At 36.0% G+C, this 21,561-nt stretch overlaps 1 protein-coding gene across 1 annotated transcript in view; it reads right to left on the bottom strand.

Annotated features, from left to right (window-relative positions):
* LOC136043511 (ADP-ribosylhydrolase ARH3-like) overlaps window positions 1-19,634 on the bottom strand; it is a 42,191-nt gene extending 22,557 nt beyond the window's left edge. Inside the window, 2 exon segments of the mRNA XM_065728430.1 lie at window positions 1,678-1,777; window positions 19,429-19,634. Coding sequence (XP_065584502.1) covers window positions 1,678-1,777; window positions 19,429-19,588 — 260 coding nt within the window. The 5' untranslated portion in view covers window positions 19,589-19,634.
* Window positions 19,635-21,561: the final 1,927 nt, after the last annotated feature.

The following is a 21,561-nucleotide window of genomic DNA, read 5'->3' as shown; positions in this document are numbered from 1 at the left end:
AGGATGAATTGAACTTCCTCTAATCTGCATCACAATCGGAAAATTTCGCCTCGGGAAGCGACATGTCAGGCTGAAGGCAGCGCTTCAATTTTCATATGCCCCCCTCTCAGAAATCCAAGCAACAACTCTCACCCAGACCCACGAGAAGTGCTAAGATTTTTTGAAAGATTTACCTTAATGCCCTATGCCTTTTCGGAGACCTAGGATTGAAAATGCCACCATTTCACAAAAAAAAAACCGACATTATATGTAAAATAGGACAAGTCACATAACTTAAAACCCTTGCTTAAAGGCTGTGGGGATCCATCCTGTCAACTTTGAAGGCATTGATTCAGTTCAACATTCCCCTCAATATTGCTTAAAGTTTTATCTTAATACCCTTAGCGTTTTCGGACCCCACACAGGATCAAGTATTCCCCCTTTCTCAGCTATAAATCCTATATGTAAACAATGGGCAAATTGCATGGTGTACAATGCTTGCTCTGAGGGACGTAGGGGGTCAATTTATCCTTGGAGGCGTTGTTATTTGGACTTCTGACTATTTTGATAAAAAAGCTGTCTCAGAATATTAACTGATACTGAGGGGAGATTAAGAAGGGCAAGAGCCATTGCCCTCCGATCACTTTTTAGCATCCCGCCTCAACATACCCTGAAAATACCAACTTAATACCCTCACATACTATTAATAATTCTTTTCAGAAATCAGTAGGCACTTGGTGGCTATCTAATTTTTTTTCACACTCCACTTTTCCTCAGCAAGGTTTCACCTCAACACCCAAAGCCTTATTGGGGACCCAGGATCAAACTTATCCAGTTTCCTAACAAACAAACCCTATACATAAACAGCATATAATTTGCCTAAGTTAAAGCCCTTGCCCCAGGGGCAGTGGGGGATCAGTTCATCTCCAGCAGTATAGTTGTTCGACCTTTAGACTATTTTGAAAAAAAAAACCTTCTTATTTCGAAATTTTAATCAATGTTTGCCAAGGGGATAGAAAACGTAAAAAGAGCACGGGATGATGGTTGTCTTGTGATCACTTTAGAATCTTAAATGAAGCACAAAAATTCAGTTTCCGCTAGTATGAGCCAAATACAAACTTTTCTATGGCAATCCCTTCCACATGGATTGGCTTTGGCAAAAAAAAATACTATACTGAAGCCTTATGGCCCTTTACGTTAGACAGCATTAGATAGCACTAGAGCGTTGCTTCAGACAGTAGGTTCTAGCTCTCTGGAATTAAACCTTACCTTAGATGTATTTCATGTAAAATAATAAAGCCAGGAATGATAAAAATATAAAATTTACTGATTCAACTGTATGTTCCTGAAGAAACTATAAATAAACATTACCCCCCCCCCCCCACCAATTTTCTCTTCCTTTTTATTTGGACAACTGGTGACAAATAAGTTTTTTTTATTCCTAAACTCTCTCCTGTAAATAATTTGTTTATATTTTCCTACATTATGGTCAGGACTGGTCAAACGAGGGGCTCGGGCGAGCCAGACAAGCTGCCCTGGACAACATGGCTGGAGGAAGAGCCATGGCTGGGCTTCTGAGACTTTCTTGTTTATACTTGAGTCGAAGGGGACATAGGCAATTTTCCCCTGGATGCCAACAACCCCTGGAATGACCCTGAATAGGATGATTGTACACTTAAGAAATAATTGATAACAAACCTCACAGCCATATCCCTGGGATTGTATCCTTTGCATTCCAGCAATGATCGAGCAACATTTTTGGTCATAGCAGTGTCGTCTGTGTATGGCTTGTATGGAACTAAGACAAAAAAAAATAATTGTAAATCTTAAAGACAATAATCAAAACTTACTAGACTATTAGATTTTGCTTGCTTTCTTTTTAATTTTATTAAAACAAAATTTAAGTCAAAATTCTTCTTCTTTTAGAATAGCCTGCTTGATGACTGTATAAATATCAAGTCAGATTCTTCGCTCACTATAGAGGAAAAGTTATGACACATCTAAGTTTATATCCAAATCAGAGTACAGACAGCAGATCGGAGTGGAAACTGGCAATAGTGTAAAAACAAAAAAACAAAAAAAAACAACGCAATATAGCGTTCGGTGTTTTTTTGCATTTTTTCAATCTTCCTCATTATTAATTTTTTTTCGGGTACTGAGATCAGACACTTATTTCTACACCTATTTGCCAATTACATTGATTACGCTAATTTTAGAGGAAAATACTACAAACACCATATAGCGTTTTGCATGTCTCGGCCATTTTTCAGTGTAATAATATGATAAAATTAGACAAGTTGCCAATACTTTTTGGTACCAAGGATAATGAAAATGCAACCTGATGTTATTTCAATTCTTTGGTTGGAAACATCCTCAACCATACATATCTTTTAAATGACAAAATCAAGGAATTCAACTTTCAATTAAAAAACCTCTATATGTAGTTGTGCAGTTTTTGGTAGCAGTGGGTACCAAATAAAAAATTTTACGTGGACAGATAAACAGCAAAAGATAACTTTAAACTGCAGCTTGGAAAAATCTAAGGATTTTACCTTATGAAGATCCAAAGTTGAATTTTGAAGTTGTTTAATTGTAATTTAGTGACCATTTAGTAAACTCAACTTGTTGACTTTAATCAACTTGTTGACAGTCAAATTCTTGAGTTTACAGTCCCTTAATGACCACTCGATATCCAGCCTTCGTTTTATGATGTCAACAGATTCTGCAGTAACTGTATCTTTAGATAGATTATTCCAACTGTTGACGATTTTGGAGGAATCGTCAACGTTGAGCGCGGACTCTAAATAGGGTGAACTCCTTAACACGTTTCAGCTGATGACCTTTGGTTTTTGGATTAGGATTTACAATAGAAAAGAATGTCGCTAGAGTATTACCATTCATTAACTCATAGGTTAGAATGGCATCACCTCCGTTCCTTATGTATACAAGTGTTGGGTGGTTCAGCTTAGCTAGTCTTGCAGGGTAGGCCGCATGTTAGATATCACTTTGGTGACACATCTTTACTCATCTTCTAATTTTTTATGTCTTTTTTAAAATTCAGAGAGGCTCAAGACATTGCAATTTCAAGATTGGGATGAACAAGTCCGTTCTACAGAAGACTGATGACTTTTGGGGAACAAGTGAAAACGCTGAACTTAATCAGTCAAAGAGTTGAACTAGCACCAGCTGCAGATTTCTTAGCAAGGGTACGGAATTTTAGTTCATTCTCAATGGGTTCAATTTTCTCACTGAAAATTCCTTCATCTTCATACCATTAAGCATTGTTGTAATAGTAGTCACAGTAGTAGTATTGGTATTACTAGAAGTAGCATTAATATTAATAGCAGTAGCCCTAGCAGCAACAGTAGTATTAACTTATGGTCAGTTCAACCTCCCTCTCATCAAGTCCTGGAAAGTATAACAGTTCAAAATAGGGATGAAACCTTTTAATCGACAGTGAACAGATATAAAATTTCCAACTAGATATTTCGAACACATATACAGTGTTCACCATCAACAGTAAAACTAAAAGACATCAATAAAAACAAACAAAATTTATACCCAATAAACTAATTACATATAGTTTATTGCTCTTATTTTTTTCAATGCAACAGCGGAAGCAAATCTCCTTGATCTTTTCGGTTCCGGTTCATTAGATTTATCTGACATATCAGGTGGACAGAGGTCATAGCTCTTAGGTGAAGTGATATTTACTTTATTTGACTTCAGTATATTATCATAAATTGATTTCAATCCAAATTCACCTGTATCTCAGTTTATTGAATTATTCTTGAATAAATTTTTTTTAATTTCGATTATTGCCCTGAAAATTTGTTTTAAACCTTGGTCCCTAGAAATCAAAGAGACATTTTCAAACAAAATAAAATGATTTGGATAATTATAAATATGTTCCGATAGAGTCGACGTGAAATCTTCAGGTTTGGAATTCTGCTTTAAAGACAATGAAATAGAATTATGATGTTGTAGCAATCTCATTTTTAAATTCTGATTAGTACTTCCCACATAAGAGCGATCCTTTCCAGAATTAAAAAAAAATAGCCAAAGTATTACTACCTCTTAAAGCTACCTTTAAACCATTATTTTGTAAAATTCTTTAAAGTTTTTCACTCAGCCTTGGAACATATGGTAAAGAACAAAAAACATCTTTTTTTGTGTTGTTTCCAGAATGTCGTCAAAAAATTCTAGAAATTTTTTCCTTCTTTTCGAAAAAGTCTGGTCAATTAACCAACCTGGATAATGGTTATTTATTAAAATATTTTTTAACAACAATAATTCCTCCTCAATGAATTTTGGGGAACAAACTCTGAAAATGCGGTCAGTTAAGGATAAGATTAAACCAATTTTTACTTGGCGAGCATGACCGGAGAAGAACGACAAAAATCTATTATTGTTAGTAGGTTTTCTGCAAATTTTAAAATCCAGACTATTTTCATTTTTTAAAAGAAGAACATCTAGAAAAGGAAGTTTTTTATCCTCTTCTAATTCTATTGTAAATTTTAAATCACCTCCCCAAAAATTAAGATGTTCTAAAAAAAAACCTTTAAATTCCTCCTCCCCATAATTCCATACTGAAATTATGTCATCCTTATATCTCCACCAAAATTTGTGTTAAAAAAAAATATGAATCTAACTCTATGGTTTCAATATTTTCAACAAAACAATTTGCTAATAAAGTTCTTAAAGGGGCCCCCATGGTTAAACCATTGACTTGTTCGAAAAAAACCTCTAAACTGAAAAAAAAACAAGAGAACATGTTGCACGACCTAACTAAATTCATAATTACACCGACTTTCAAAACTGTTTCACCACTAATTGAGTCCAAATTTCTTAATATCTTTCTTTCAAGAAGAATTTCTGCGTCTTTTACATCAATACTCGTATAGATTGATACTATGTCGAAACTTGAGATTACAGAATTTGAAGAAATTTCCACTTCTTTTAGTTTTTTTTTACAAGTTCTGACGAATTCTTAATGTAAGAAATTTGTGTCGACATGAGTGGTTTATACAATGACACTAACCACTTACTCAGAGCACTTGTTGGTGACTTTATACTTGCAACAATTGGTCGTAATGGCATATTTGGCTTATGTATCTTTGGAAGTCCATATAATTTAGGACACAAAGAACTTCTTGGTAAGAATTTGTAGAAAAGCAGAGGTGTAATCTTATCTTCTTCCTTCAAACTCTTTAACTCGTTCTTAAACTTCTTTGTGTACGAGTCGTCCTGGCCGAGTTGCACGACCTAAGCCGTCCTGGCCGAATGGGTTGGTGCGCTGGATTCGGGATCCCTTGTCTGAGAGGACGCGGGTTCGAATCCCAGTGTACCCAATTCTTCGGTTTGGGACGGGGGTCAGTGGCGTGACTCTGTAAGCTTATCCAGAGTCGACCCAGCTCTAAGTGGGTACCTGGAGAAATCTGGGGAAGATAAACAGGAAGGGTGTGCGAAAGCACAGGATGGCTGGCCCCCAACCCCCCATTGCACTTCCTGGCTGAAGGGCCAAGAAACGGATCATCACCGCCGGTACGGACTGCAAAGTCTAATGCCGTATCCTCTACCTTTTTACCTTACCTTTGTGTACGAGTCTGTCGGGACAGAAGAAAGTTTTTTGTACGTTTTCTCATCTTTCAGTAAAGCGTTTAATTTTGAATCGTAGTCCTTCGTGTCCATTACAACTAAAGTGTTACCCTTGTCTGCCTTTGTAATAATAATAGATCTCTTCATCCTTTCTTAAATTATTAAGAATCTTTATGTCTTTGATAGAATTGTTAGGGATTTCTGGTTTTACAGTAAAATTTGACAGGGTTTTAACTGTAGAAGCTCTTACTAGTCTAACATCTTTGATTAAGATGGGGTTTCTATGTAAAGATGTTTCAATTGAAGAGATAATTTCTTCTACTGGGACTTTACTAGTTTTAAAGCAAAATTTTGGACCTTTTTCTAATATGGACTTTTCTTTTAATGTTAAGGTCCTTGATGAAAAATTAATTACTCCTGGTCCAAGAGTTGACGAATGTATTATGGCTTTATTTTCAGATAATTTTGAAAACTTTTTAAGTAATCTTTCTCTGGAAAGGTGAAAGTCATGATTGAAGTGATTGCTTGCTGTTTGTTGAATAAAACAAAAATCACTTGCACTCACCTTTTTTTATTTAACATTTTCCAGGAAAAGTTTATCTTTCACTAATAAAGCTTTTTTTCGCCTTTTATCTTAAATTACATAAAAAAAACTAGTTTTTTTAACTGAAAGTAAGGAGCGACATTAAAACTTAAAACGAACAGAAATTACTCCGTATATGAAATGGATTGTCCCCTCCGCAGTCCCTCGCTCTTTACGCTAAAGCTTTTAATTGTTTTAAAAAGCAGAATTGTGGCAAAGAGTCAAACTTTAGCGTAAGAGCGAGGGATTGCGGAGGGGACAATCCATTTCATATACGGAGTAATTTCTGTTCGTTTTAAGTTTTAATGTCGCTCCTTACTTTCAGTTAAAAAAACTAGTTTTTTTCATGTAATTTCTGAACGTTTTTGAATTAATGCATGTTTGATTTTGACTCTCCACACGTAAATTATTAAAATTAAATTTGCATATTAATTCCTTTTTTGGCTAAATGGCTTTCTCTTAGTTTTGATCAGACGATTTTGAGAAATAAGGGATGGGGAAGGAGGCCTAGTTGCCATGCAATTTTTCGGTTACATAAAAAGGCAACTATTAATTTTAATTTTTAACGAATTTTTTTATTAGCAAAAAATATACGTAACTTTAGAATTAACTTACGTAACAAACTTTTATATTCTTTAATTTTTATTATGTATATGAGGGGGTTTGTACCCTCGTTAATATCTCGTTCTTTACACTAAATCGTAAGTTTTGTCCCAATTCTTTAAGAATGACCCCTGAATCAGAAAGGCAGTAGAATAAATAGTTGAAATTACTAAAAATATTATAGCATAAAGAGCGAGGTATTTATCTCCTCCTAAATACCTCGCTCTTTATGCTAAAGTATTTTTAGAGCCCCTCATATGCGTAATAATCTCTGTTGGTTTTAAGTTTCAATGTTAATCTTTTCTTTCAATTGAAAAAAAAACTTTTCCATGTTTATTTTTTCATTGTTTTTTTTATAGTAATTTTAGAAAATCCTGCGCCCTTTTCATTGAATTTCTGTTCCTCCATGACATATTTCTCCAAGGAAAGATCCTCCCACATAGCCCCATCCCCTCAACCCCACCCCCAAAACCAAAAACAATCCCCTGAAAACGACTGTACACTCCCCAATAACCATTATTATATGTAAACACTGGTCGAAGTTTGTGACTTGCAGCCCCTCCCCCAGGGACTGTGGGGGAGTAAGTCATTCCCAAAGACATAGTTATTAAGGTTTTTGACTATGCGGAACAAAATGGCTATCTCAAAATTTTGATCTGTCGACTTTGGAGAAAATATGAGCGTGGGAGGGGGCCTAGGTGCCCTCCAATTTTTTCCGTCACTTAAAAAGGGCACTAGAACTTTTCATTTCCGTTAGAATGAGCCCTCTTGCGACATTCTAGGACCACTTGGTCGATACGATGACCCCTGGGAAAAAAAAACAAACAAATAAACACGCACCCGTGATTTGTTTTCTGGCAAAAAAATGAAATTCCACATTTTTGTAGATAGGAGCTTGAAAATTTTGCTATAGGGTTCTCTGATACGCCGAATACGACGGTGTGATTTTCGTTAAGATTCTGTGACTTTTAGGGGGTGTTTTTCCCTATTTTCTAAAATAAGGTAAATTTTTTCAGGCTCGTAACTTTTGATGACAAAGACTAAATTTGACGAAACTTATATATTTAAAATCAGCATAAAAATCTGATTCTTTTGATGTATATTTTAGCATCAAAATTCCGTTTTTTAGAGTTTCTTTTACTATTGAGCCGGGTCGCTCCTTACTACAGTTCGTTACCACGAACTGTTTGATGAGATGATTTAAAGTCTTGAAATGTAGTCTTCAATTTAATACTACTAGCCATTACAACAACATAGCTGATATGTTCTTTTGATAACGTGCATGTTCATATACCTCTTGAAATTTTTATCTCAAGGTTCTTTCCGTTCGGTTAGATGATCTTCCCCTTTAAACATTTTCTGAAATTACCAACTTAATACCCAAATCAAATCTTGAGATACGCTCTGTTGACAATGTATTTGCACACAGCGTCTTTTGATTTAGTTCAAATTTGTCCTCAATATTGCAAATTGAGTTGTGTGATGGTAGTAGTGGTAGCAGTGGTGGTAGTTGCAGTAGTAGCGGTAGCATGAAAACATTGCCTTTTTGATTATCTCCCTGATCATTTCCGGAAAGTTCCAAATTAACATACTCCAACACTCCTTAGTTACGCCCTTTTGATAATTCGTATAACATCCCACGCGTTTTGATTCAGTTCTACACTCTACTCAACATTCTCTGAAAGGCTCACCTGAATGCCCTTTGTCTTTTTGGAAACTGAGGTTCAAAATGCATGCCTTTCTCAATAAATAAGGCTATATGTAAATAATTAACGAATTGTCCTGAGTACTGTATAGGGATTAACAGTCCCAAAGACATAATTGCTGGATCTTTCAACAATGCTGATTTTGATCAGATATGTTTTGAGGAATGATAGACTTAGGGAGGGAATAGCTGTCCTCTTTTCGCTTTTGACTCTTAAAAAAGGCCCTAGAAGTTCCAACTTCCAATCAAATAAGGCCCATCCAATTTGAAGCGTATACGACCACCCGTTCCACAAATACCTTATATGCCCCAGGAGATCACTTACCCCTTGCCCTTAGGCTCTGGGAAGTCATGCATATCCTTGAGATATTGTTATATGCTCTTTGGGCTATTATGAAAAAAAATGGCATTTTCACAATTCAGATTGGATGCGTTTGGGGAAAAGAGGATGTCAGGAAGGGGAGGGGGCTAGCTGCTCTCCATCACTTTTGACTCTTAAAAGGGAACTAGAACTAAAGAATTCCCTATTCAATGAGCATTCTATAAAAACTTTTTTATTAACCAGAGGCATAACTAACAACCCTTTCCACCCAGACTCTGGGGGGTTGTGTCAAGCTTAAAGGCCTTGTTATGTGACCTATGGACTATTTTATGAACAAATGGATTTGTCAAAATTTCTATCAGATACATTCCGCTATAATACGACGAGTGATGGGGGGATATCTGCCCTCCAATCACTTTTACTCTTAAAAAGGGCAGTAGAGCTTCTGATTTCCAATCCAATGAGCCCCTTCACAGTTTATTTGACCACCTTCTTTGCAAATACCTTATATGCCTCCGGGGCATAGCTTACAAAACTTGCCTTGAGGGCTGTAGGGGGGGGGGATGTCATCCTCAAGACATAATTTCCAGACCCTTCAGCAAAGTTGAACAAAATGGATATTTCAAAATTTTAATTCAATGTGATTGGGGAATAAATGGGCGTGGGAATGGGGCTGACTGCCCTCCTATTAGTTTCAACTATTACAAAGGGCAGTGCTGTTGCACTACCTATGACAGAAATGATATGGATAGTTTTCCAATCCAGAGATAGTCTGAAAAGATTCAATGATAAGTTGAATAGCAAGGAAAGTGGTTGAATCGAGATCGTTTGACATTCATGAAGGATAAGAGGATGAATGCAGTCTGGACCAGCCACGAGGCAGGGGAAAACAGTACTGGAGTTAGAGGGGAAAAAAAATGAGGAATGTTGGTTTGAAAATTTCAACTTTCAGCTCAGAATCAGGAACAAGTTGACTATTATCCAGGATATCAGGGACTGTAGTCGGCTGCTACATTCTTGAGAAACATGAAACCAGATAGATTAAGGGTTATCCCTTACATCCTAAGCCAGTTTTTCCTCACACTGTCTCTTTAACTCCTTGTTTTGGTTAATTGCATAGTTAGGAAAAGTTTTGAATACTTGATATTCTTGTGTTTTCTTTTTTCTATAGCGATTCTATGCAAGATATTTTCTACTAACTAGCGTATTTGTTTCAGAAGTAAAAAAGGTATACTTTTGGCCTGTTTAGCACAAAAAATTCTGGTGCAAGTTTTGTCAGTATGCAAAATTTCAGTTTTCACGTTAAACGAACTCACATCAGCATCATCAGTAATAAGCCGTTTCCAATTGACATTTGTGAGTCTTTTGGAGACTAGATTGAAATTGATATATTTCCATTGCTTAGAAGAGGGCTGTTTAGTAGGCAAACATGACTCAAAAATAATTACAACATGGTCGCTAATAGGTAATTACATATTACCAATAGGTGTATACATTAGATTCTAAGAATCTAATCCGCCTGGATTGCTGAGAATAATGAGATCAAGAGTGTTAGAAGCTTGACCCTTTCTGAAACGATTTGGTTGAGATATTGTTTAATAGAGAGGATTTTCAGAGAGGGCAGACAAAAAGGAGAATTTTTCTGCAAAAACTGGACCTATAAATCCAATGAATTTCGCAAAGATTGAAGTCCCCAAGAAGGACAAGATCATAAATTGCATAATCAGATATGGCAAGTGACAGCATAGCAGCCAAAGTAGACTCGGAGTCTAAAACACAGGGACAACTGGGGGGGGGGGTCTATATACAACATCCGCAACTGTTATTAATTTTAATCTAAATAGATTCAATTGCCTCACTAGTCAGAGTTAAGATGAATGAAACTAACCTTTAGTTCATCATATAGCCTAAGTAAAGAAAGATGTTGGCGCAATGTGTTATTATTATTATTTTTTAGACCAGGGCACTTCGTATCGAAGGAACGGTCGTAGAAACTTCAAAAAGGGTTCATTCGATTGGCAATTAAAAGGGCTAGTTCCCCTTTTAATAGTTAAAAGTGACTGACAGGCAACTAGCCCTCCTCCCACGCCCATCATTTACCTAAGAACATCAAATTAAAATTTCGAGATAACCATTTTGTTCAACGTAGTTTAAAACTCCTGAAATCATGTCTTTGAGGATGACAACCCCCTCCCCACAATCCTCAGGGCAAGGGCTGTATGTTATGTCCTTGGGGTCTATAAGGTTTTTATAAAAGGTGTGATCGTATAAACTTCGGAAGGGGCTCACTGAACTAGTAATCAGAAGCTCTAATGTCCTTTTTAAGTTCAAAGTGATCATAGAGCAGCTACCCCCCCCCCACACACACACACAAACGTCGCATTTTCCCGAAATCCATCAAACAGAAGTTTTGAGGGAGCCATTTTATCGAAAATGGTCCAAATATCGTGTAACAGAGCTTTTCGGGTTGAGACTAACCCCCAAAGTCTGGGGGCGAGGGTTGTAAGTTATAACCTGGGGGCATTTAATGTTTAAATGGAAGGGATGGATGTATAAACTTTGGAGGAGGCTCATTTCGTTGTAAATTGGAAGTTCTAGTTCCTTTCTAAGAGTAAAATGTGATGGAGGGCAACTCACCTTCCTCCCAGACTACCCTCTTTTCACCTAGCATATCTGATTGAAATTGTGAGATAACGATTTTGTTCAAAATAGTCCAAAGAACATATAACAATGCCCACCTCAGGGCCTTGGGGATGAGGTTGTAAGTCATGCTCTGGGGGAATATTAGTTTTTACGGAATGGATGGTCGTATAAACTTCGCTTATGGCTAATTTGATTTGAAATGGGAAATTATAGTGCCATTTTAAAACGTCAAAAGTGATTTGCGAGCAACCAGACCCCCCCCCCCCTCCCTTACGCCCATCAATCCCCCAAAGATATCAAATCAAAATTTGAAGAGAGAAATTTTGTTCATCGTAGTTGAAGTACTACTACTACTACTACTAATAACAATAATAATAATAACTCACTACAGCACCAAGCCGCCTGAGGCCAACATAGCTACGCACGCTCCTCCTCCAACCTAATCTATTCAAGGTCTCACTCTTTACACCCTCCCAAGAAGTTCCCATTTATTTTAGATCTTTATTTGCAACATCCTCCCCCATAGACGAGGTTTGAAATATATGACTTTAAGGAAGACACCCCCACCCCTACAGCAGGACAAGGGTTGTAAATTATGCCCCAGGGGCCTTTAAGGTTTTCTTTTACGGAAAATGTGGTCGCATAAACTGCAGAGGGGACTCATTGGATTGGTAATCAGAATTTCTAATGCCTTTTTTAAGAGTAAAAGTGACCAGAGGGTCGGTATTGCCCTCTCCCCCACACACGTTGTACTATCCCGAAATTTTAAGTCAATCATTTTATACAAATTAGAAAAAAGATCATATAAAAAGGTTTTGTGGTTGATAAAAAAAACATCAGAGCCTAGGAGCGAGGGTTGTAAGTTAAGCCTCGGATGCATTTAAGGTTTTTACTGAAAAGATGGTTATTTACCTTTACAGGAGGCTCATTTGGTTGAAAAATGGAAGTTCTAGTTCCCTTTTAAGATTCAAAAGTGATGAAGGGTAACTACACCACCCCCAATAACTTTTTTCACCAAACGCATCTAATGGAAATTTTAAGATAGCAATTTTATTCAAAATAGTCCACGGAACATAAAATAGTAACTCTAGGATAGACACAACCCCCCAGAGTCCCAAGATAGGGTTATAAATTAGGCCCAGGAAGCATATGTGGAATTTATGGCATGGGTGGTCTTATAAGTTTCAGGTGGGACTCAACTGGCTTGAAATTAGAAGTTATAATGCCTTTTTTCAGAGTCAAAAGTGACATAAGAGCAACCAGTCCCTACGTCCATCGTTTCGCCAAACACCTCCAACAAAACCGATCAAGATAGCAATTTTGTTCACTGCAGTTAAAGAGTAAGGAAATTATGTCTGTGAGAGTACACCCCCCCCCCAAGCTCTGAGGAAAAGGGTTGAAGTTATACCCATGGAGTATAGTAAATTTTTACAGAAAAGGTAGTCGTACATGCTTTGGAGGGGACCCATTGGATTGGTAATCAGAAGTTCTGGTGTCCTTTTTAAGAGTCAAAAGGAACATAGTATAGTTACCCCCCCCCCCCCACACACACACACAACCACACAGAAACAAACGTCGTGTTTTCCTGAGCTGCATCCAATAGAAATTTGAAAGAGTCCTTTTATTTAAAATAGTCCAAAGATAATATACCAAGGCTTCTGGGGTGGATACAAAGGACCAGGGACTGGGGGCGAGTGTTGTAAATCATGCCACTGAATCATTTATGGTTCTTAAGGAAGGGATAGTTGTAAAAACTTTAGTGGTGGTTCATTTGGTTGAAATTGAAAGTTATTGTTCCCTTGTAAGAGTCAAAACTGATCAGGTCAACTAGCCCTTCTCCCAACTACACCTCTTTTCACCAATCTTATCTGATTGAAATTATGCGATGGCCATTCTACTTAAAAAATAGTAAAAAAAAACATTTAATATTTCTCCAGAGTTCACACAACTTATTTACAAGTTGTTTACTTATAGTATATATTATCAAGCAGTTAGTGGTAACGAACTGTATCAAACAGTTCATGGGAACGAACTGTATCAAACAGTTCATGGGAACGAACTGTATCAAACAGTTCATGGGAACGAACTGTTCCCATGTAGTAAGGAACGACCCAGCTCAATAGTAAACGAAACTCTAAAAAACGGAATTTCGAAGCTAAAAGATATATCAAAAGAATCAGATTTTTATGCTGATTTTAAATATATAAGTTTCATCAAATTTAGTCTTTGTCATCAAAAGTTACGAGCCTGAGAAAATTTGCCTTATTTTGGAATATAGGGGTAACATCCCCTAAAAGCCATAGGATCTTAACGAAAATCACACCATCGCATTCAGCGTATCAGAGAACCCTATAGAAAAAATTTCAAGGTCCAATCTACAAAAATGTGGAATTTCGTATTTTTTGCCAGAAGACAAATCACAGGTGCGTGTTTATTTGTTTGTTTTTTTTCCCAGGGGTCATCGTATCGACCAAGTGGTCCTAGAGTGTTGCAAGAGGGCTCATTCTAACGGAAATGAAAAGTTCTAGTGCCCTTTTTAAGTGACCAAAAAAATTGAAGGGCACCTAGGCCCCCTTCCACGCTCATTTTTTCCCAAAGTCAACGGATCAAAATTTTGAGATAACCATTTTGTTCCGCATAGTCGAAAACCATAACAACTATTTCTTTGGGGACGACTTACCCCCCACAGTCCCTGGGGGAGGGGCTGCAAGTTACAAACTTTGACCCATGTTTACATACAGTAATGGTTACTGGGAAGTGTACCGACGTTATCAGGTGGATTTTTTTGGTCTGGGTGTGGGGTTCAGGGGAGGGGGGTATATGGGAGGATCTTTTCTTGGAGGAATATTTCATGGGAGAAGAGAAATTCAATGAAAAGGGCGCAGGATTTTCTAGCATTACTATTAAAAAAAAAACAATGAAAATATAAACATGAAAAAGTTTTTTCAATTGAAAGTAAGGAGAAGCATTAAAACTTAAAACGAACAGAGATTATTACGCATATGAGGGGTTCTAAAAATACTTTAGCATAAAGAGCGAGGTATTTAGGAGGAGATAAATACTTCGCTCTTTATGCTAAAAAAAAATTTAAGTAATTTCAACTATTTGTTCTATGGCCTTTCTGATTCAAGGGTCATTCTTAGAATTGGGACAAAACAAGATTTAGTGTGAAGAGCGAGGTATTAGCAAGGGGACCAACCCCTCATATATATAGTCAAAAATATAAGAATATAAGTTATGTAAGTTAATTCTTAAGTTATGTATATTTTTTACTAATAAAAACGTTCGTTAAAAATTAAAAGATCTAGTTGCCTTTTTAAGTAACCGAAAAATTGCATGGCAACTAGGCCTCCTTCCCCACCCCTTATTTCTCAAAATCGTGATCAAAACTAAGAGAAAGCCATTTAGCCAAAAAAAGAATTAGTATGCAAATTTCATTTTAATAATTTATGTACAGAGAGCCAAAATCAGACATGCATTAATTCAAAAACTTTCAGAAATTAAATAAAAAAAAACAAGTTTTGTGAAATGAAAGTAAGGAACGACATTAAAACTCAAAACGAACAGAAATTACTCCGTATATGAAAGGGGCTTTTCCTCCTTGACACCCCGTTCCTTGCGCTAAAGTTTGATTCTTTCTCGCAACTCTACTTTTTAAAACAATAAAAAACTTTAGCGTAAAGAGTGGGGTGTTGAGGAGGAAAAGCCGCTTTCATATATGTAGTAATTTCTGTTCGTTTTAAGTTTTAATGTCGCTCCTTACTTTCATTTCAAAAAACTTGTTTTTTTATTTAATTGAGAAAAAGGATGGATGTTTGACTTCTATTAAGATGAGTCTTTCAGAGAATGTTGAGGGGAGTGTTGAACTAACTCAAAACATGTTATGTGTATATGGTTGTCAGAAGGATGTAACTCGGGAATAGCTGAGCATATTAATTTGGAGCTTTCAGGAAACAATGAGAAAGATGATCAATTGACCAAAAAGGCCATATTTGCACAGTACTACAACTACAACTATTCCTGCTTCTACAGCTAGCAGAAGTACTATTACTACTACCACTAAAACTGCTACTTCTGCAGAGAGTACTACTAAGACTGAGAGTATTGAAAAAAATATTTGAGGAAACGTAGAGGGAAAAGTTGAATTAAATCACAATATACTATGTGTATATAGATGCATGATATGAGCATATCAGCAATGTTTTTGGAATGACTTATCATACCAAGAGGAAACTTCAGGGGCATCATGAGTGGGATACACAGTGGGATTCAGTAGACCAAAAGGCAAAATGTACCTGCTTCTACTGTTTTTAACAATGCTGCTACTACTATTTCTACTACTATCACTACTATTATGATATTAGTGCAATTAAGGCTACACCTACAAATATGAAAATTTGAAAGAATATTGAGGGACAACTTGGATTAAATCAAAACACTCTATGTGCATGCCCAATAGGGTTTATCATCAATCAAAAGACAAATTACACATAACAACAATACTCAGTCCATTCCCAGACGCAAAGATCCTCAATTGCTACCTATAAAACATAATATGCAGCGTGGTCACTGCTCCTACTCTCAGAAACAACCATACCTCTCATTTATCCAACATAACTATTTGCCCCAGGCAAAACCGCCTCATCATTATACCAAAAAATCAATACATAAAATATTATACCAAATTATACCAAAAGAAAGATGCATTCTTTGTGACTATTTGTATAGGTTGAACCATTTCACATGTTGCCTAGCCATATGTCATCACTTAGTAACTATGATGGCAACAAAGAGTAGGAAATGAGGATTAAGATACAATCATGTATGTATGAAAAGATTACTACTACTACTACTACTAACAACTCACTGCAGCACCAAGCCGCCTGAGGCCAACACAGCTACGCACGCTCCTCCTCCAACCTAATCTATTTAAAGCCTCCCTCTTTACACCCTCCCAGGAAGTTCCCATTTCCTTTAAATCCTTATTTATGACATCCTCCCAACCCAGACAAGGACGACCTGCTTTCCGTGTAGCCCCAGACGGTTGGCCAAAAAGGACAATCTTCGGTAATCTGTCATCCTTCATCCGTAGAACATGGCCTAGCCATCTCAACCTTTCTTTCATTATAGCCCCAGAAAGCGGGATTGAGCCACACTTTTCGTACAACCTACTGTTTGAAATACGGTCAGTCAGCCGGGTACCCAGAACAATTCGTAGGCAACTTCTCTGGAAAACATCTAGTAAATTTTCATCTGCTTTTTGGAGTGTCCATGCTTCAGAGCCATATTTGACCACTGTCATCACTGTAGCTTCCAATATTCTAATCTTGGTTTGTAGGCTTATCTTTCTATTCTTCCAAACTTTTTTTAACTGTGAAAAAACACCCTGAGCTTTAGCTATTCTACTTTTAACATCTTCACTGCTCCCACCATCTTTACTAATAATACTACCAAGGTAACTGAAGCTCCCAACCTGATCAATCTTTTCGTTACCTAAGGTCACCTGTTCATCTTCACTTATTCCTAACCTTAGTGACTTAGTCTTCTTAACATTAATTTTCAAGCCTATTTTAGCACCCTGAACTCGTAAAACCTCTAAAAATTCATTCATTTTGCTCACACTTTCATCTAATATGCTTAAATCATCAGCATAATCTAAGTCCAGGAGCGTTCTTCCTCCCCATTTGATTCTAGTTTGTTTAGGGGTGTAACATGAAACACTGAACAAAGAGATAGAAATACATAGAAGACATTTATAACCATGGTTTTAAGCATATGCAATAAAACATTAACTAATTGCTATTTCTTTTTAAAAATAGTGTTTTAATAAACACTGTCAAATTTGACAAAATCTAAAAAATATTGCTAACCAAAATTTCACTTTTCATAACAATGTAGTGCATCTTTCAAGTTTAAAAGTTTCAAATGTAACTTGCTTAAATTACAAAATTCATAATTTTACAAGACCAAGTCTATTTTTATATTTCTATTCTCACCATTGCACATTTGATGTCTGCCTCAGTATTTTGATGAAGGTTTATAACAGTTAGTTCTGTCAGTTTAGAGCTCTTTGTTAGTGTTCCTTCTTCTAATCATCCTAAAATATTCAAGATAAAGACCAAAATTGTCATGAAAATATGAGCTCTAATAAAGATGCATGTAGGTATGCACTTTAAACTAAGCATATGAGTTGAAATGCTCCTTAAGAAAACAAATAATTATTATTTTGTTATTTTTGAACTTAATATGTAGCCTATAGATTGGTGACTTAAATTTTCAGGATTTCATGCTATTCCAGAACTTTAATAACAATTTTTTAAGTCATGAAATTTTCTGATATTCAATTCTAGCATTTAAATCTTGATATGTCTGTTGTGCACACAAATTTTAAATTCAGCCCAGAATTAGCAATAAGTAAGAGAAAGGTCTTCAAAAAATTTTGCTTTATAGACAACTAATTGTGAAAATATGATAGGATAGCATGTACCAAAATAAGTATAAAAATCCTAAGCAGTATATACAATTTTATGGACAAATATATGTAGTCACTATACAAAAACATGACAATATTTTGAGTCACTATACAAAAACATGACAATATTTTGTGACTGGCTGGTATTGAAAAGGTGAGAAATTCTGAAGTAATATTGTACTTGTATTCCATTTCCATGGTTAACTCAAGTGGTGTGAATTTCCACTTTTTCAACATTTCATTAGTAAATGTTTAAGAAAAATCAAAACCATTTCACACATTCAAATTGAGAATTCATAGACCCATCTATACTGACTAGATAAAAAAAATTAACACATAATTATTTGTCTTCTTTTATGAACATTTTTTTTTTGAAAATTTATTTTCTTAAATGATTACTCTGACCTTTGAAGGGGTATTTTGACTCATATAGGCTACTTAGTTAACAGTGTATACTTATACAGACCTTTACTAAAGTTCAGATATAACTCAGTTTGGCCTTTATTCTAGTGTTTAGGATGAACAGAGGAAGTGATATGTATACAAGCAGAGCTTTAACTAGATGAAAATAAGCAATGCATTGCTACTATTTCCTAACCAAAGTCCATTACATAAATTAATAATGTCTTTGCACTTCTTATGCATTTACTGTCTACTATACAAATACCCCAAAAAACAACAATGTTGTAAAAATAACCCTGTTTTGAAAAAAGCAGACCCAAATTTGACAAGAGCCCAAAAAATAATGATAATAGATGTGAATTTCTTAGCCTCTGTGCCATAGCCTAACAAGACTTGAAAACAAGTTCTTGACAGTAGAAAGAAGTTTAAAGCTTAAGTTTCTCAACCCTATTGTGATAGCACAAATCTGAAATATAATTTTGACAGCATAAAGAAGTTAGAATTTTAAGTTTCCTTTCCTTTTAAATACAAAATGAAGATTTTCATCTCCTAAATGGTTTTTCTGACAATAAAAACAGATTTCCTTGACAAATCCAAATTAATTAAGTATTTTTGGGTGGTATATATCATTGATAAAATCTAACAAAGACCACAAGTAACCAAAACCTTGTTTAAATTGGCTTGGAAAAATAAACAGTCTTAACAATTAAAAACTACTTATTAATTCAATTCAATTCAATTCATTTCTGACCCCTCAACAAAACAAGAGAGGATTTGTAATCCTAGTGACAGAGTAAGACAAAAAAAACAAAAAACAATCAACAAAAACAGAGACTAACAATCAACAAACTAAACTACTAGAAATTAACTGCACAAATAACTTTAAAACGTTACATCATCCCAACCAGAACAAATGGTTCCAATCCGAAATCTGCCATAATATTGAGGGGAGGGAGTGCACCCCCCACACCAATACACACATCAGGATCCACCCCTGCACCAAAATAACCAATAGTTTTATCAGTCTTTTGTCAAACATTTTATAAGACCCTCTTATATTTAAAGTTAGAAGTAATCTTCTAAAAAATTAGCTAGGATAGGGCTCAACTTGAAAGTCAAACCTTTTAAGTTGGGGTCTTGCAGTCCAATTAAGTAATGTTCCAGAACACTTTTAGAAACAAGTTCTCCTTTTGTTTGAAAAGGATTGCCTAGGCAATCTCCGGCTAGACTACCCACAAGAGCGCCTCGCATTTTGGATAGTAAAGAAGTTTTTCCGGCCATTTAAGAAGAATATTTCAAAATTTTGCCAAATTATGACTTGCAGATGGCAGCTTCTTATTGAAAAAGCTTTCTTTTCATACTTTTTTTTAGTGGTCATTCACACAGCACTTAGTCGTCGTCGTGACTACGACTGTGACTTGGCGAAAACTTCCCGTTCACAGGGGGTTCAAAGTAGTCATAGGCGTAATAATATTTCAATTTTGGATCAACTCACTAGGAAATAAGCATAGGTTTCAACCAATTACATCTAAAATTTTTTGGCAAGAAATATGACTGGAATGGAGGGTTAACAAATGGCACAGATATAGGATGGCATCAAAGTTCTATTTTCTTGAAGAACTTATTGTGAATGTGAAGAGCAAAAGATTTCTAGATGGTAAGACAGAAAAAAATTACATATATACTTCAATAAAGTAAAATGTATGAGAGGTGATTGGGAGGTCATTTGCTCGAAAGTAAAACCCAGGATTTTTAAGCTGTACCAACTTTCAGTAACACTTGGGATGTTTGCTTAGTAAATCCTAGACAAATGGTCTCTGTAAAAGGTGACTGCCATAACTATTTTTCAGAATGGTACAAAAATCATGTCATTTCACTTGTTGATAGATTCATGCCAAATTTCTTGCTACTAATCTTTAATGTAGTTGGTTAAAATCTAGTCTTAGTTGCTGGTGAGTTGATCACAAATTGAAGTATTATTACACCTGGGACTGAGATTCAGAAACCCGTGGGAACGGGAATGATTTGCCAAGTCGTAGTCGTAGTCAAGACTACGACTAAGCCCCGTGTGAATGGCCTCTTACAGTTGTTCACACTAACGTTTGTTGTAATCCTCGCTTCCCACTGATACAATTTTTTTAACGGAAAATTGTAGAGATGTTTGAACAGAAATAATTCATTGCAGTCGTTGAAGTGCAAAAAATATTATGAAATGTTTATAAAGTATGCGTATAAGAATAGGCCAAATCAAGTTCTAGGAGCAGAGAAAAATATTTAAAGACCTAACTTGTATGACTTTAACTGAGCTTAATGAAAAATTCAATTCTTATTTTCAACGCTCGTTTTTATAAAAATGTCTTTCAGGCCTCGTGTCTTATGATCTTGTCAAACAGTTCGTGGTAACGAACTGTAGTAAGGAGCGACCCGGGTCAGTAGTAACCAAAACTCTAAAAAAATTGAATTTTGATATCAATAGCTAAATCAAAAGAATCGCATTTTAATGCTGATTTTAAATATATAAGTATCATCAAGTTTAGTCTTACACATCAAAAGTTACGAGCCTGAGAAAATTTGCGTTATTTAAGAAAATAGGGGGAAACACCCCCTAAAAGTCATAGACAAAAATGACACCATCAGACAAATCTTAACGAAAATGAAACCATCAGGTTCAGCGTATCAGAGAACCCTACTGTAGAAGTTTCAAGCTCCTATCTACAAAAATGTGGAATTTTGAATTTTTTGCCAGAAGACAAATCACGGGTGCGTGTTTATTTTTTTATTTTTATTTTTTCCAGGGGTCATCGTATCGACCAAGCGGTCATAGAATGTCGCAAGAGGGCTCATTCTAATGGAAATGAAAAGTTCTAGTGCCCTTTTTAAGTGATCAAAAAAATTGGAGGGCATCTAGGCCCCCTCCCACACTCATTTTTTCCCAAAGTCAACGAATCAAAATTTTGAGATAGCCACCTTGTTCCGCATAGTCGAAAACCTTAATAACTATGTCTTTGGGGATGACTTACTCCCCCACAATCCTTGGGGGAGGGGCTGCAAGTTACAAACTTTGACCAGCGTTTACATATAGTAATGGTTATTGGGAAGTGTACAGACGTTTACAGGGGGATTTTATTTTTTTTGAGGGGGGGGGGGCTGAGGGGAGGGGGCTATGTTGGAGGATCTTTCCTTGGAGGAATCTGTCATGGAGGAAGAAAAATTCAATGAAAAGGGCGCAGGATTTTCTAGCATTACTGTAAGAA

Source organism: Artemia franciscana, unplaced genomic scaffold (genome assembly GCF_032884065.1).
Source record: "Artemia franciscana unplaced genomic scaffold, ASM3288406v1 Scaffold_692, whole genome shotgun sequence".
Lineage (NCBI taxonomy): Eukaryota > Metazoa > Arthropoda > Branchiopoda > Anostraca > Artemiidae > Artemia > Artemia franciscana.
This window is presented reverse-complemented; position numbering and strand designations above follow the sequence as displayed.